Raw genomic sequence first — 17839 nt, 5'->3', positions numbered from 1 at the left:
TTAACAATAAATGTGTACTGTATTCTTCTTCATGGAAAAACAAGACATCCCCTGAAAAGAAGATCTAGCGCATCTTTGGGAGCAAAAATTACTATAAGACAGTCTTATTTTCAGGGAAACAGGGTAGCATTCTTGACCTAGTGGTTTCTGTCGGTTGAAGCGTTGACCAATACACCAAAAGGCCTTGGGTTCCACTCAGGTCAGGACATACCTAGGTTGTGTTTGATTGCCCATTGGGTGCTTATGGGAGGCAACCCATCCGTTTCTCAAATTGATAAACATCGTCAGGTAATAATAAAGCTCACATGTCCAGTTGCAAATGCTTCAAGGGCACAGTACTCCCACTCCCAATGTGATGTTACAATTTAGTGGTTAATGAAAATGCAAATCCTACAATGCATCTTTTAAGGGACTAACATTAGCAGTTTTTAGTACAGGCACAGGTGCCCTAGAGCTTTTGTAGATTCCTGGTTAAATGTTTCCCAGTGTGTCAGTACAAGTTAGACCATGAACATAAAGCAGCTAACAATTTGGGGGGGCAGTATCTTGAAATACTAGGGAACTACCTCTTTAATATGCAATTTGTAGTATTATACATCAACCTTACTATGGATCTTAACACTCCAATGGGAGAAAAGATCCAGATGTGAGTAAACTCTAGAGAGTCAAGACATTCAGTGAGTTTAGAAAAAAACAGGCTTGTGCATAATTTTCCTGCACCATGCTTACGAATGTATTCATTCCTTAGTAAAACTGAATACACAAGTGGTTCTGAAAGATACTCCTGTCACTCTCCCAAGAGCCAAATACTGAGTGGCAAACACCCTCTAACAGTGCTATATTGTAATAAGAACACTTGCTGCACCTCAAAACATGTTCTGATTGTGCCCTCTTGTGGTTACTGAAAACATTCTATTTAATTTTCCCAAGTGGAAAAGGTTTTTTTTGGTAGCATGTGTGGAGGGGTGGCTAAATTTTAAAAGTCTATATATTTAAGACAAGTCTTTCAGCCATTGCTTTCTCAAGACATTGCTTACGAAATGGACTCTACATTTTAATTTATGGAGCATCCCTTTTCATTAAACAGCGTGGACTCTGTATAAATCCAATGCTTTGTTTTAGACCGGACTAACAAATGTAAGGTTGAAATTATGGAGAACAAAATGGCAATTAAAAAACATTGTAACCAAGAATCACAAAACAAATGCAAAAAGTTATGTTTCTCATTGCCTTTGATCATATTTTTATTCAAAATTAGCTGTCCGAAGTAAAGTGACTTGACCGTTGTGGAATAAACAATCTAAGTTTATGCCACGGGCTTCTTCTCTTCTGTGGTGGGTTTCTTTTCTGCGGGCTTCTTCTCAGCTGCTGGCTTCTTGGCAGCTGCAGCCTTTTTCCCCACCACAGGCTTCTTCTGCTTCTTAGGGCCCACGGCCTTCTTTGCTTTCTTACCCACCACAGGCTTCTTGCCTGGAACCCCCTTCTCATCTGACTTGGCTTCCAGTGCTGCTGCTGCTTTATCCAGCCGAAGCTTGTGCTGCAACAAATTAAGGAAAATCTAAGAATCAAATTATCTCAAATGCTATCCTATATGCAAAAGCCAAATCATCGCTTACGTTCTTGGCCTGACGAAGAATGGTGTTCCGGCGCATGGTCTTTGCGTATGGGTTTAGCTTCAACATGATTCTCAGATTTTTCAGTGGATTCTTCTTCAGGACTCTGCGGTGAATCTTCTTGCTATAAAAAGGTAGACACTATATTAACATTTTATTTACATTAAAAATAACCAAGTATAATGAGACTGAGGCAAGAGTTACATAAATATCACAACGTTACCGTGGTGCACGCAGGGCTCTTTGAATCTCTGGGCTTTTCAAGATTCTGCTCAGGTCTGTATTGAGCATCTTGTGCATGGGAAGGCTGAAAGAAAAACCAAGAAAATGCTGAAAATAGATGTCCAACCTTATTTCTCATATGATTAACATGAACCTCAACAGAAGATGAAGTTTTAACCACTTAAAAGCTCTCCAAGATTCAAGTGAAATTTCCAACTACACTACCACTTCACAAGAGTATCTTATTACCATTTCAGCATATTACATCTGTATAAGGGGAAATAACAACAAAGCAATCCACTATTTAGGATACCAATTCTGAATGTAAATACCTATAATATAAAAATCTATGTTCAGTTTATGAACATAAGTACACTCACTTGTAGTTACTCTTGAGGGAGGCAGATCTACGCCAGGTGCCATAAAGCTCATCTAACTTGCGGAAAGCACCTTCAGTCCAAATGCAGAAGCGGCCCACATGCCCTCCAGGTGCAAGTTTCAAAATGTTCAGTTTGCTTACATTAAGCAGAGTAATTCCTTTTAGAGGGAAAGAAGAATTAGGGAACATATATTTAAAAAGAAACATAAATCATCCTGATGGCTTATGTGATAGATAAGATACCTTAGAACTATCATCAACTATGAAGTTTCAACCATTAATTGTATACATTCACTCATTCAGCCAAGAATCAGACACTCCACAAAATCATGTGTTTCAGAAACACGGACCATTGAGTGGAATCTCATCATAATAAAAGCTGAGTAAGCATGCATAGCATGGGCAATCAAAACATGTAGGCAATACAATTACCAGGGATGTTCCTGAAGGCTTTGATGATACCGTTGTCCTCATTATAGATGATACAAGGTCCCCTGCGCTGGATACGACGGCGGTTTCTCATTTTGCCCTTGCCAGCCCTCATTCGCTGAGAGGCATAGACCTACAAAGTAAGAAGCTTTAGTATTCTGGTTAAGATGATCTCAGTAAGATTTTGTTACAAAACACCATTTTATAAATAAAACTGAGATAAAAATGACTTCTGTAACACTAAAACACAGCTACAAATGGCAGAATCCAAACCCAAGGACTGTTTACCCATTGCCTAACCACATTTCCGTCAATGATAGACCCATACAGGCAATTGTACACTACATTGCCTAAGTGTGTAATAAGCAGGCTACATACCATATAATAGCCACATAAGATCACCTAACAATGCATTTCTCAAACTGTATTCTTGCTAAGAGTACACAATATGGTTCCAGAGTTCTTGTTCTCACATCTAAAATTTGTTGTTAATACCATCCTTCAGCAATCTTTTCAAAAAAATTCTGACAAGTTTATGAGGACTACCAGCACCTGTAAATGTGTTCATTAAACCTACCTTTTTTATATCATTCCAGGCCTTAAGTTTCTTAAGAAGCAAAACAGCCTCCTTGGTTTTCTTGTAGCCTTCAACTTTATCTTCAACCACCAAAGGAAGTTCAGGAACTTCCTCAATACGGTGACCTGACAAAGCCAATTAACAATGACCTGGTTACCCTGAACCTTTTGAAAAGTTGAGCATTTTATATAACCCACAAGAGCAAAACAGTATACAAATTGCCAAATCAGAACTTCCACAAATATCATGTGTTTCAGAAACACGGACCAATGAAGTGGAATATCATCATTTTGACAGTTAAGTAGAATAGGCCAGTGTTTCCCAACCTTCTCTCATGATGAGAATCACCTGGTGGAGTTGTTAAAACACAGATTCCTGAATCCCAACTAAGAAGTGCTAAACTAGAATTTTTGAGAACATATAGGTAAAATTGTATATTTAACTAGTGCTCTAAGACAGATTTTATATACAGAGCACTAAGTTAGGTATGCAATTTTACCTATATGTTCTCAAAAATTCTAGTTTAGCACTTCTTAGTTGGGATTCAGGAATTGTGTTTTAACAACTCCACCAGGTGATTCTCATCATGAGATAAGGTTGGGAAACACTGGAATAGGCAACATGATGACGTTTCAATGGCAAGTTTCTACCGTGTTTCCCCAAAAATAAGACATCCTCCGAAAATAAGACCTAGCACATGGAAAGATAAGACATCCCCTGAAAAGAAGACCTAGCGCAGCTTTGGGAGAAAAAATTAATATAAGAAACTGTCTTATTTTCGGGGAAACAGAGTAATATGCTAAATCATTGTATTTAAAGCACTTTGCCAATGACTGATTTGTTAGATTGAAATGGTCAGAATTAACATGTAATAAGAAGGAATTTAGGCACTCTGGGATGAAGTTTACATATTAACATAATAGGTACAGGCAAAGGAAGGAAAAAACACTTCTACAATAAAAAATATCACAAACCTTTAGACATGACCAGCGCTGGTAAGGCTGAGGCGGCGAGGGCGGAGCAGATGGCATATCGTTTCTGCGTTGTGTTTACTCTGCGGTGCCAACGGCGCCACGTTTTGGTTGGTGCAAACATGCGGCCCCCACGACACATCTATTTTTCCCAGTTAAGAATCACATTTCTCAAATATTAGAGGGAAAAGACTGTCATGCTCAGTAAGAATTTTCGTCACCCTTCTGAACCAGCTGACTGACAGCAGGCAACTGTCGCTGAGAACAGAGTAGGACGCAAATTACGACATCATTGCAAGCAAAAATTTCTAATGTCCAGCACTTATACTGTGTTTAGTATTTATCAGAAAATCTTCCAGATTCCAAATCTGTCTAGAGTTATCTGGATGCTATTAGTATTTTGGACAAAAATATCTTCAAACTAACATGAATAAACCAGGTCTAGCTAGCCTGCTGAATGGCTGACCAGCCAGACTCTGTAGTGACAACAAAAGATACATTTCCAAAAGCACCCTGGCCAGAACGATGAGTTCCACCACCTCGGACTCTGGGAATTCGAGCCACAGCTCTGCCAGTACCCCAGGACTCGGCACTGGTTTGATGACCTGAAATTGGGAAAGAAATAGAAGTTTTAGCTACCCAACCATACCACTGAGACTATTACGCATAGCAGCAAACAGCATCAGAACATCCAGGAAAATCATCTGATTCAGAAACACGGACCAATGGAGTGGAATTTCATCACTACTGTTCAAGCAGCTCTTAAAGTATCAACTGATAAAAGATCTAAATTCATACCTGCCAATTCACTGACAGCATAGGGTTGTCTATTGTTTTTGCGCAAGTTGGTGTGAACGAAGTTCACAATATCTGGTCGAATGGGAGCCTTGAACACAGCAGGCAAAGTGACATTTTTGCCAGATGTTTCCCCCTTTTCAGAGTACACGGATATCAGTGGACGAGCACACGCCTGGGAAAAAGGAAAATATATTTATTCCAACAAGCAGTGTCAGAAGCACTCCTCTTATGTGCCAATAATTCCATTAATTGCTCAGTTACAAAAAACTAGTTTGGTGGGGTAGGCACCGATTACAGCTAAAACAAAGTCTATTAACTCAGATTGTCTTGCTCAGGAAGAATTTTCGTCACCCTTCTGAACCAGCCGACTGACAGCAGGCAACTGTCGCTGGGAACAGAGTAGGACGCAAATTACGACATCATTGCAAGTAAAACTCTTTAAGCTGAAAGGAAACTCAGAATCAAGTTCTGCCAAGTGTAAGAGAATAGTTTATCATTAAACTTTCCAAGCAAGGTCTACAAAGAAAAACGTCCAAAAGCGTATTTTAAGGTTTGGAAATGTGAAAGCCACTAAACTCTTTTACCCCAGATGTTAACAAGTCTTGTCTACCGCAAGTCTACTCTCCCCACTGTTTCATCCTTGTCCCCTCCATCCCATTCTAAACACATCTTCCAAAATTTCCTAGAGTGAAAACTCTGGTTGTTACTTTTTACTCCACCTTCTCCAAAGATTTATCACCTGAAAATAAAACTTTAAGGTAGACCTAGACAATATGCTCAGCCTCATCTCCCATCTTCTCTTCAGAGTAATTATCACTCTCCTATCCGAGTCTTCTCCCTAAAGATGCCCTTAGCATGCTTTCTCACCTCTAAAGGTGGCCCCACCTTCCTCGGATCACTGATTAAGGCCCAACTCCTGCCTCCTTCCCAATTCCTCATGTGTCCACAGCACTCACGACCACCAATCGTTACTGTGTATTTTACACCTAATTCAATCACGATGCAAACATCATACAGATAGGTTTTCGTTGTGTTTTGCTTTTGCCTATTTTGTTAACTGAACTCCCCAATGGCCCAGAACACTACATAGTATAAAAACTCAACTCTCTTAAAAATCTCATAAGACGGAATGTTCCTTACTCATCAGCACCTGGAGATATAGGGCCTAACGCTGACTCTCTCACCACCATCAGTCTTAGCAACCAACAACTTCCGAGTCTTCCGCAGAGCCCGTGCTACCTAAGGACAAGGAAAGCCAGAACGCCTAAAGTCCTCTGCGTCCGAGAACCCCGCGCCGGAGGCCCACGTTGCCTCTAAGATGGCTGCCCTGGAGCCACACTACCCAGCTGCCCGCCACACACGGACGCATTTGGTCCTCAACCTCCTTTCCCTTGCATTCCCTCCTGAAACCTTATGCTCAGAACCCCAACCCATTCCTGCCAGGCCCGACAGCACGGAAAAACCCGACGGAGAGAAGTCCCACTCACCATGGCGGAGAGAGGAGAGGGCCACGCTCCTCTCTACCCGGCGGCTCCCACAGGAAAAGGAAGTGCCTAGCACTCCCTCGTTCTATATGTCACCGTCAACGCATTCCCCACCCGGCCCCGCCTCAGGGCCAACCCAAACACATAAATACCTCTCTGCCACTCCGAAAAAAATAAAAATAGCATGCTATTTGTTAATCTTAGTCAAACGACGATATCTATTGGCTTCTAGAGTCAACAATTGCATTTAGAAAGGAGGGACTCCTTTCGGCGGAGTAATCCGAAGCAGGCGTGGCCAAATCTCGCGAGATGAGGTTTCTTCCTTTCAACTACTTGTAACGTATTTTAACTTTTTCTTAGGGAAATGAAAAGTTATTGAGGAAACTAAATATAAAAAAGCTATTGGGAAGGAGAAAACCGCTGTGAGCTTGACAGCAAGACTTTAACTTGTGAACCAACGGGACCGGCGGGGGAAGTAGTCCCGGCGGGGGCGGGGCCGGGCGCCGGGCTCCGGCCTCCCGCGCGAAGTTTGTTTGGAGGCCTTGGATCTGCCGCTGGGCTGAGGCGGGATGTGGTCCCGAATAAACCGGGCTGCCGAGGAGTTTTACACGCGTCTCCTGCAGTGAGTTGTAGCTCCTGCTCTTGGCTGGGTTGCGAGGACAGCTTTACTCCCTCGGGGTCTCTCTGTATCCCCCCACCAACCTCTTGCCGCAGCCATGGGGATTGGCGCCTATGTTTTCCTGGGCTCCGGGGGTTGTCTGCCCCGGTGTGGCCCTGAAGTGTGGTTTAGGAGAAAATACCTGAACGTTATGGATGGCGGTGGGAAGGGACACATTTTCCAAGAGGCACCTTGTTCACCCTGAGAGTGCACACACCTCGCAGCATGGGGGAGGCACTTTCCCGTGGATGGAAAACTGGAGGTTGGCATCCTTCCCCTGTGTGCAGCCTCGCTGGTGTGAACCTTACTCCTATGTAGCCTATTCAAGATAGTTATACGAGCCACAGTTATGATAACGTATTGGTGTGTTGGCTTTCTAAAGTACCTTTATTTCACTGTGCTCTAAGATTGCATTTTATCCTTTTTAAAAAATACGTTTTCATTTATTTTAGAGAGGATCATTGATCGGTTGCCTCCTCCACACCCCCTACTGGGGACTGAGCCTGTAACCTGGGCTTGTACCCTGACAGGGGAATTGAACTCTGACCTCCTGGTTTATAGGTCAGCGCTCAACCACTGAGCCACACTGGCCGGGGGCATTTTATCCTAATAAAGTAACAGAACCAAAGGGGATTCCGTCTAGTCCTGCATCCGACCTAGAAACAGTGCATCAGAATCACCTGGAGGGTTGTCAAAGCAGATTGCTGGGCCCCACCTCCAGGGTTTCTTATTTTGTAGGTCTGGGTGGGGCCAAAGAATTTGCCTTTCTAACAAAATAAAGCAGATGCTGCTGGCTGGCACACTTTGAGAACCACTGGTATAATCTCACCCCTTGTTTTCTAAATTCTATAAATTTTCATTGTTTATTGCTTTCTTCTGCTTACAAAAGTGGTTATTCTTGTCAACTTTTTTAAAAATATATTTTTATTGATTTTTTTTTTTTTTATATAGAGAGGAAGAGAGAGGGATAGAGAGTTAGAAACATCGATGAGAGAGAGAGTCATCGATCAGCTGCCTTTTGCACACCCCCTACTGGGGATATGCTCGCAACCAAGGTACATGCCCTTGACCGGAATTGAACCCAGGACCTTTCAGTCCACAGGCCAATGCTGTATCCACTGAACCAAACCGGTTTCAGCATTCTTGTCAACTTTTAAAATATATATATATTTTATTGATTTTTTATGGAGAGGAAGGGAGAGGGATAGAGAGTTAGAAACATCGACGAGAGAGAAACATCGATAGCTGCCTCCTGCACACCTCCTACTGGGGATGTGCCTGCATCCAAGATACATGCCCTTGACCGGAATGGAACCCGAGACCTTTCAGTCCACAGGCCCGACGCCCTATCCACTGAGCCAAACTGGTTTCGGCTCTTGTCAATTTTTTTTTTTTATCATTATAGAAAGAACACTAGCTTTTTAAAATAACAATGTCTTGGATAGCTTCCAGTATGAGCACCTGTAGATCTCTTTGTTTTTATTAATGGCTATATAATATTTCATTCTGTGTTGAGAAATGTACACATGCTTGAGAAATTATTGCTGAATGAGTGATTGTCATTTCTGAGTTGTACATTAAAGACAAACATCTTTAAGTCACAGTCTTGTCCAAATGGCAAAAGTGAATCAGTCTCAAGCTTATATTTTCTGTTTTGTTTCAGTAAATCATAGGGTAGATCAAATAATACATGGTATGCTGAAACAATTCCATTGGATTCCTTTAGGATACACAATTCTTTCCTCACTCTGGCCAGTATGACTCGGTTGGTTGAGTGAGTGTCCTGTGCACTCTATTGTTGCCAGTTTGATTCCTGGTCTGGCTGGGCACATACATGCCCAGGTTTAGGGCTCGTTTGCCGCTGGGGGGATACAGGAGGCAGCCGAGGATCCATGTCTTGCTCTCAAATTGATGTTTCTCTCTCTTCCCCCCCCCCCCCCCCTTTTCTCAGTTTGATTCCCCAGCCCTGGTTGGGGTGCATGAGGGAGGCAACCAATCGATGTATCTCTCACATCAATGTCTGTGGGTCTGCCTGTCTCTTTTCCCCCTTCCTCTCTCCAAATATCAGGGGACAAAATATCCTCTGGTGAAGAATAACAAAACAAAAAAAGTTAAATTCTCTTGACTGGAATGATTGGGCCTACATTATTTTATTATTATTATTTTGTTAATCCAAAAATTCCCATTGATTTTTAGAGAAAGGGAGAGGGAGAGAGAAACATTAATGTGAGAGAGACACAGTGATTGGTTGCCTCCCATATGTGATCAGACCTGGCGGGGGATCTAGCCTGCAATTGAGCTATATACCCTAGACTAGAATTGAACCTGAGACCCTTCAGTCTGCAGGCCGATGCTCTAATCATTGAGCAACCAGCTAGAGCTAATGTGATCAAATTTACTAAATTTTTTTGTAACAGCTCATAAAATTAGAGGGAGGATTAGATATTTCCATTTTAGCTGTAGAAATCTAAGGCTTGGGTCCCTTAAAATAACTTTTCTATGTTCGCCCACTGATTCATTTGCAGATCAAAATCCAGTCATTTTTACTTCCCAAAAGTCGTGGTAAAATTACATTTTAATAGTAATTAGTTATGTATTTTCAAAAAAGAGTAGAGCTGCCTCTTAAAAGCAGTTGTGCCCAATTATGGGCAGCAGTCTATTAATCTCTACTATATCTCTTTTTTCTTTTTCTTCTTAACCTAATACTCTTCTGCTTTTCCCCCTCTTCCCAACTGTGCCTTAAGGCTGCCATGACTACTTTGCATTTTGCTGTTCTCACTGTTGTCGTACACGATGACTAACTCTTGAGTTGAAATGACAGAATTCTGTAACTCTATTTTTCACATGTGGTTCTGCCTCACAGGGAATTTGATGAAGAAAAGAAAGGAATCTGTAAAGACCCATTTATCTATGAGGTATGAAAAATTTATTTGGTTTTTAAACACAACTCAATAATCCTAAAATTGTGTTTTAAAAGTTTATTGTGGTTAATTTAAATGGAGTAAATTTCATCCTTGTACAGTTCTAGGAGTTTTTAAAATGCATTCAGTCATATAACCACCCCATCAAGATATAGAGCATTTCTGTCACCTCCAAAAATTTCCTCACGTCCCTTTACAGTCAACCCTCTCTCCTGTTCCCAGTGCCTGGCAACCACTAATCTGTTTTCTATCTCATTTTCTGTCTTCTCTTTTGCCTTTTCCGTAATTTCATGTAAATAAAATCACACAATATGTAGCCTTTTGGGTTTGACTTCTACCAATGAGTATAATGCATTTTGGATTCATCTTTGTAATTGTGTGTATTAGTCCATTCCTTTATATTGGTTATATAAATCCATTGTGTGGATGCGCTACAGTTTGGTTATCCATTTACCACTTGGATTGTGTCTAGTTTTTGATAGGTATGAGTGAAGCTGATATAAACATGTATTGATTTATTAAGCATCTAATATATGTAAACTCCCCATAGTAACGAGTAAACTAAGGTAATTACGTACTAAAAGACAAATTAGCTGGGGAGAGATAGAAGTGATAAGGGTTAATATCCATATATAAAAAATATATTTAAACCTCTCTAAAATCAATTAAGAAAAGAGACAACTATAATAGAAGGACACAAATAAGTAATGACAGGGGGAAAAAATGCCAATATAGGTATCTTACACTATCTGAATCCTCACTAACCAAACTCAGAAATTCAATATATCCAGGTAAATGTATTAATCCATCCCTGAATTCTTGCCACTTGATACTTATATTAGTTTCCTAGGGCTGCTGTAACAAATTACCACAGATTGATTTGCTTAAAACATCAGGAATGTATTCTCTTACAGTTCTGGCGACTAGGAGTGTGAAATCAAAGTGCCTACAGGGCCATGTTTCCACTGAAGGCTCTGGGGAAGGCTCTTTCCTTGCCTTCTCCTATTTTTTGATTTCCAACAAATCCTTGGCTCTCTGAACTTGGTATCTAAATGCTTCAATAGCTAAAATAAGAAATTAAGCAGATTTAAATAATGAGAGATACTTGTTAATTATAAGCATATTAGAGACTGTTCATCTTCATTAGTGATGAAATAAATGAAAATTAGGACAATAACAAGATACTATTTTCTTTTTTAAATTTATCTTTATTGATTTCACAGAGGAAAGGAGTGGGAGAGAGAGATAGAAACATCAGTGATGAGAGAGAATCATTAATCACCTGCTTCCTACATGCCTCCCACTGGGGATGGAGCTTGTAAACCGGGCATGACCAGGAATTGAACTGGGACCTCTTGATTCATAGGTCAGCGCTCAACCACTGAGCCATGCCAGCTGGACAGGATACTATATTCGTGCTATGAGACAGTAAAAATAATGAAATGCTCAGAAAATACTGTGTTGAAATAAGTGACAGGAATACAAATGTGTGGGTATGGTATATTTGAATGGCAATTTGACAATATTGATATGATTTTATATATTCATCTTAAAGTAATTAAACTGTTCTTTTAATAGGGAATAACTTGAAACTATCTAAATGTCAAACAATGTGAAATTATTTATATAATGGTAGAGCCATGATGCTAGACAAAGAACATATAATGGCATGGAATTTCATGGTATAAAAACTATTAGAATATCTTATTTTTATTAAGCAAAATTTTATCTATATCTAAATAATAGATACATTTTAATTTAAATATATTTATTTATATGCCTGGAAAAAGAGCTGTCAAAATACGTACCAATAAGGCTAATAACAGTAATGATTACCCTGGCTAGGAGAATTATAGCTGAGTTTTTTAAAATCTCTTCCAGTTATCTTATTTTTAAACTTTTCTACAATAAACATGTATTGTGACAAGAATGAAAGACTATGCATTTCCTATAAACTAATAAAGTTCTAAATTCCATAATTCTATCAAAAGAAAGGATAGCATTTTGTAAAGGGTTAATTTTATGGTACTTAATGAATAGAATGTGAGTAGAGAGAAAGGTTGTCAGCGTGATCCTAATTAAAAGGCAGGGTGTATTTTAGGTGGGCCTTGAAGTATGTGTAGATATAGATGTGAACTACATTTTCTAAACAGGAAAAGTAACATGGGCAAAGAGTAAATGAAATCTTTTAAAACATTAGTCTGTTCAAATTCTCCTTTCTAGTCACTTGCAGGGAACTGGTCTTTATGTGATTAAATATTGTACAAATAATCACATAAAACATTGCTTGACATTATCTGTTTTTAATAGGCTGATGTCCAAGTGCAGTTGATTGGCAAAGGCCAACTAAATCCTTTGAAAAATATTCTAAATGAAAATGATGATGTATTCATCTTGGAAAAAGTGGTAAGTAGTGCTTGGGCTTTGTGGTGGTCTATTCTTGATAGCCAAATTTGGTTTAATGGGAATAATCTCAAGTGTATTCATTTTTTTTTATCAGCATTTTTTTGTTAATCCTCACCTGAGGATATTTTTTCCACTGACCTCTAGAGAGTGTAGAAGAGACTGAGTAGGGGTGGGGAGAGACAGAGAGAGAAACATTGACTTGACATCAATTGGTTGCCTCTCACATATGCCCCTAGTGAGGCTTGGGAACCTGCAACTGAGGCATATGCTCTTGACTGGGAATCGAACCTGCAACCCTTTGGTCAGTGGGTCGGCACTCTAACCAGTTAGCCAAACCAGCCAGGGCAACATATTTTAAAAAGTGGATTCTAATTCTTTTAGGAATAAGTAAGTACAGTGTTGTCCAATAAAAATATAATGTGAACCACATATATAATTTAAATTTTCTGGTAACCTCATTAAAATATAAATGAGTAAAATTATCATACAGTAAAATTTACTTTTAAGAATGTTATTAATAGAAAAAAAAAGAATGTTATGAATAGAATCATACAGTATGTCTTCTTTCACTCAGTTCAATGCTTTTGAAATTCTTCCAAATTGTGTGTGTATCAATGATTAATTTCTCTTAATTGTTGAGTGGTGTTTCCTGGTATGGATATATCACAGCTTATTTACCCATTCACCCGTTGAAGTAAATTTTTGTGTGCACATAACTTCTTTTGTTATGTTTTCAATAATCATGAAAAGAGCTACTATTATCATTTTTGTACAAATTTTTGTGTGTACATAACTTTTTAAAAAATTATTAATATATTTTTATTACTTTCAGAGAGGAAAAGAGAGGGAGAGAGATAGAAACATCAGTGATGAGAGGGAATCATTGATTGGCTCCCTCCTTCACATCAACCCCAGCCTGTGCCCTGACCAAGAATTGAACTGTGACCTCCTGGTTCATAGGTCATCGCTGAACGACTGAGCCACGCCAGCTGTGCTGCACATAACTTTTCTTTATAGTAAATACCCAGGAGTGGGATTGCTGGGTCTGAAATTAGGTGTAGTAATTTTAAAAAATTTAATCTAATATATCTGAAATTATAATTTCAAAACCTAGTTAATATAGAAATCATTAATCAGATATCTTAAGTTCTTTTTTCCATACTGCGTCTTTAAAATGTGGTGTGTATTTTACACTTACATCACAATTTGGTTTGGCCACATTTCAAGTGCTCAATAGTCACATGTGGCTAATGGCATAACTAGCTATGACACATGGAAGTTTTAATTTTGTTAGCTGTAACAAGAGGGAACTTCTTATTTTTTTGTATCACTTTATAATTACAACCTTAATCCTTTTTGTTTTATTATGGTCACTGTTTTGGCAGTTGAGGTTTTTATTGAGTGCTGTTAATGGTTGCTTGGAGCAACCATTCCTTTGCTTACATCGTTTCCTGAAGCAGATGGGAACAGGCTCTGAAAGGGAAAGTGGACGTTTCTTTAGAAGGAACGCCTCTGTCTGCTTTAGGCCCCTCATGCTGATTGGATAGACATTGTGGTGAATGAAGTAGGAGCTCTTTATTTTAAATGCACACACAAGAAAACTCCCTTCTGAGGAGGGGAACTTCTTTGTCTTTTAAGTTAACTAGCAAATGGGTGTTATTAGTGCTTATCTATAATGGACAAATGCTTGGAAAACAATTATAGATGAATTATGTGGTTGAATTTAGACTTTTATGGGGTGAATGGGAAATGTATGTATGTAGGAGCAAAGCTGAAAAAGTTACAATAAATTATCTTGGAAATGGTAAAGATGAACAGAGGGCATTTGTGGAAATCTGGGTTAGGATTCTAGGGAGAATGCAGCTTTGAGTTATAAAGAGTTATCTGTAATTCAGTGAGGCTCAGGCATTTTTGGACGAAGAACAATTAAAATGGCCTTTGTTTCTGCAAAGATCAGTAGAGCTTAATACATGACTGTTGAAAAGTAGAGTAGAGGAAAAAATGGTATTTCTTGGTACCTCTAGTTTAAGGAACTTTTTGGAAAGCCTGCAAGGGAATGAAATCGGAAATCTTGCAAAAGAAATTCAAAGTTGAGGAAACATCTAGGTCTGATACCTATTAACTCTGCAGAGGATTTACTGCTAGAAGAGGCTGCCTAGATTCAAATGTTGGCTTTGCATCAGCAGCTGTGTTATTATCCTAGGCAAGTTATTTCTCAATTCTTCCATCTTTAAAACAGAGTTAACAATAGTATCAGTCTCAAGGTTTTTATGAAGAATAAAAGAAAACTTAGAACAGTAACAGGGACCTAGTAATGCTCAGAAAATGTTATCTCATAATTATTGTTATTATTGGCAATTCTGAGCTAGTTAAGTTGTTAAACACATAGATATTAGGATCCTGTAACCCAAAGAGAGTTGGTAGCCCTAAGAGGAATAACTTTAAGGAATCTTCACATTTGGGAAATGAAGAATCTGCCAAAATCAGGAAGTCTCCGATGTTTTTCCCCCCCTTGGCATCTTGTCTTTAGCATTTTGTGCATGTTGGAACACTTTTTTTCTCTAATGACATCAGATACTTCCTTTATTAGTAGGAACTTAGAGCAATATATTTTGATAGGACAGTGGAAATGCTTCTGATGGCAAAATGAGTTGGTACCAAACTGGTTTGTAGCTATGATTCTTACCATAGCCGTTATTTATGCTCAAAGTTTAGGAATCAGTGCAGTATGTTTTAGCATAGTGAACAGTTGACTGTTATCTTTCATTTTTTTTACCTGGTTAAATAATGTAAAAAATTTTAAAGCCTTTGGAAAAGGAAGAAACAAATCATGTTGAAGAGCTACAATCTGAAGAAACTGCTATTTCTGATTTCTCGACTGGTGAGAATGTTGGACCACTTGCTTTACCAGTTGAGAGGGCAAGGTAAGTTTTTCTTAGTATTGGGATAGGAAAGGGGGTGGAGGGGAGGAATTTAAAGTATTCTTATAAACATTGGAAAACAGGTACCTGTATGTATTTAGCGCAGCTCTCCCTCGTTTCCTCCTGTCCCTACATTTGTATAGCCAACTCTCTACTGAACGTCCCACTGATACCTCAGATGTGACCAAGAAGGTTGTTGTGATTGTCCTTTTCTCCAGTCTCCTATACTGTTTGTTGTTGCTTCTTAAATGTTTTCCTTGTGTCAAATCTGGTTCCCCTCCAATCTTTCCTCCTCACAGCTGCCAAGAAAGTCTGATCGAGTTTCTTCCCTGCTTATAAATCCCTCGGCAGTTCTCATTGCCTCATGATAACATCCAAATTCCTTTTGAGTGATACATAGGAGCCTTCCTTGTCTGGTCCAGTGGTCTTCTACCCAGGGTACCATGCCCAGTGGGCATTTGGAAATTGCAGGGGTACTTCTTGCCATCATTGAGACTTCGGGGAGCTATGGACCTTATGGGCCTGGTCCATGGATTGTAAACGTCTTGTAATGCATAGGGCTCTTCAGCCCAATGAGGAATGATCCCACCCTATTAGAAACCCTACTGCCTCTCTCTGCCTTGCCAGTTTCACTGCCTGCTTCATCCCTATGTACCCTGTTTCCCCGAAAATAAGACAGTGTCTTATATTAATTTTTTCTCCCAAAGTTGCGCTAGGTCTTATTTTCAGGGGATGTCTTATCTTTCCATGCACTAGGTCTTATTTTCAGAGGATGTCTTATTTTCGGGGAAACACGGTAGCTACATGTAGTTCCCTCTGCCTGGCCTCCCCCACCTCCCCAGGATTAAATGTTATTGTTTATATTGTGTTCTCCAGCCAGTGTTTGTTGGGATTTACCCATATGCTTATCATTTCTTTGCTCTCCATTTCTTCTTGCATTTCAGACCTTCCTTCTGGGATTATTGTATTTCCTTTTTGAAGTACAGTCCCTTAGAAATTCCTTTCCTGAACATCTGTTGGTAATAAATTCAGTTTTCATCTCTTTAAAAAAAACTTAAGCCACATTTTTGGTAACTTAATTTTGATATGCTTTCAAATTTCAGAACAGTTACAAGAATAATAGAGGAACTTCTGTGTGTCCTTAACCCAGATTCAACTATTGTTTACATTTTGTTCTATCTGCTTTGTCATTCTTTCTTTTAATCCTTCTCTTCCTTTTCTTCCTCCTCCTCTCCCACTGCCACCATCTATATAATGTACACATATCACACACACAAATTTTTTTAATGTTGGAGACATTGTACTCCTTTACCACTAAGTACTTTACTATATATTTCCTGAGAACAAGTACATTATCTTGTATAACCCAGAACAATGATCAGAATCTGGAAATTTAACATTGTTAAAATACTGTTATCTAGTTCACACTCCATATTCTAATTTATTTTAAGTGGCCCATTGACTATTAACTTCAAGCATCTTTTCATGTGGTTGTTGGCTCCTACTTTCTTCCTTCCACGCCCAGCTTTATTGAGATATAGTTGATATTTCCTTAGCCTGAATTCACACCCTATTTCCATTCTCACTGAACCTTTACCCTCACTGTATTGCATTCCCTGCTTGTAGTAGCTCTCGAACCTGTCATTGTCATTTTCTGGAGTCTTGATCTGCCTTGTGTGGTCTCTCTCACTTCTACATTGGGTGAAATATTTATGTGCATTTTTCAGAATTTTGTTTCTGGGAGACACTTTATGATATCTTTGGAAAAGAAAATTCTTAACTATATGGCAATGTCTAACCATAATTTATTCTTTCTATTTTTATTTTCAAGACAGTTAATTGGACTTTACACCATGGCTCACAATCCTAATATGACCCATATGAAGATTAATCGGCCTGTTACTCCCCTCCCTCCCCTTTGGGTAAGATGTGACAGTTCAGATCCTGAAGGGACTTGTTGGCTAGGAGCCGAGCTTATCACAACAAATAACAGCATTACAGGAATTGTCTTATATGCGGTCACTTGTAAAGGTGAGAGCTGGCTCTTACTATTTTTATGGGTGTGTGTATATATGTTTATTTATTTGATAGTTACTGTTTTGTGGTTTTACTGAAAGTTGATACTGTTAAGAGGGAAGTGCACACAATGGAATTCATGTTAGCCACCAGGAATCTAGTCTAGTGATTAACTTGCAGCATGTAGGTGATATTCCAGAAGCACCAGAAACAGATCTCCAAAAGTCTGGACTGGAGCTTATAGCTGTTTTGTTTGGGTTTCATTTTATTTGTATGGGTATATTTTTTGGAATTTTCATTAGAGGATCAAAAATTGAATATAGCCAAGCTAGTTTGGCTCAGTGGTAGAGCGTCGGTCTGCGGACTGAAAGGTCCCAGGTTCGATTCCGGTCAAGGGCATGTACATTGGTTGTGGGCACATCCCCGGTAGGGGTTGTGCAAGAG

General features: G+C 39.2%; 2 protein-coding genes across 3 annotated transcripts in view; one reads left to right on the top strand and one right to left on the bottom strand.

The window, feature by feature from the left end:
* Positions 1-1214: 1214 nt before the first annotated feature.
* On the bottom strand, positions 1215-6740 carry RPL4 (ribosomal protein L4). Its single transcript, XM_084887544.1, has 10 exons — positions 6477-6740; positions 4990-5161; positions 4690-4796; positions 4195-4333; positions 3221-3345; positions 2647-2776; positions 2216-2372; positions 1837-1920; positions 1617-1737; positions 1215-1537 (listed from the first exon to the last, which is right to left on the bottom strand). Exons 1-10 carry the CDS (start codon positions 6477-6479, stop codon positions 1307-1309), a joined length of 1269 nt encoding a protein of 422 aa, XP_084743670.1. The 5' UTR covers positions 6480-6740; the 3' UTR covers positions 1215-1306.
* Positions 6741-6820: 80 nt separating this feature from the next.
* The window catches only part of ZWILCH (zwilch kinetochore protein), a 29957-nt gene continuing 18938 nt past the window's right edge, over positions 6821-17839 (top strand). For both annotated transcript variants that reach the window (XM_084887142.1, XM_084887143.1), the window contains exons 1-5: positions 6821-7095; positions 9995-10046; positions 12363-12458; positions 15264-15382; positions 17211-17410. In XM_084887142.1, the coding sequence (XP_084743268.1) occupies positions 7043-7095; positions 9995-10046; positions 12363-12458; positions 15264-15382; positions 17211-17410 (520 nt within the window). In that variant the 5' untranslated portion in view covers positions 6821-7042. The remainder of the gene's footprint in view (positions 7096-9994; positions 10047-12362; positions 12459-15263; positions 15383-17210; positions 17411-17839) is intronic.

Source organism: Pipistrellus hanaki, assembly GCF_964339955.1.
Source record: "Pipistrellus hanaki genome assembly, chromosome: 1".
Classification (NCBI taxonomy): domain Eukaryota; kingdom Metazoa; phylum Chordata; class Mammalia; order Chiroptera; family Vespertilionidae; genus Pipistrellus; species Pipistrellus hanaki.
Note: the sequence above shows the minus strand (reverse complement) of the source record. Positions and strands in the feature narration are given on the sequence as shown.

Excerpts from the sequence above, each read along its gene's own strand:
- RPL4 (XM_084887544.1), bottom strand. Across the intron at positions 4,334-4,689 it reads GCCAGGGTGCTTTTGGAAAT|ATGTGTCGTGGGGGCCGCAT; the intron begins GTATCTTTTGTT and ends TGGGAAAAATAG. Across the intron at positions 2,373-2,646 it reads AGCCTTCAGGAACATCCCTG|GAATTACTCTGCTTAATGTA; the intron begins GTAATTGTATTG and ends TCCCTCTAAAAG.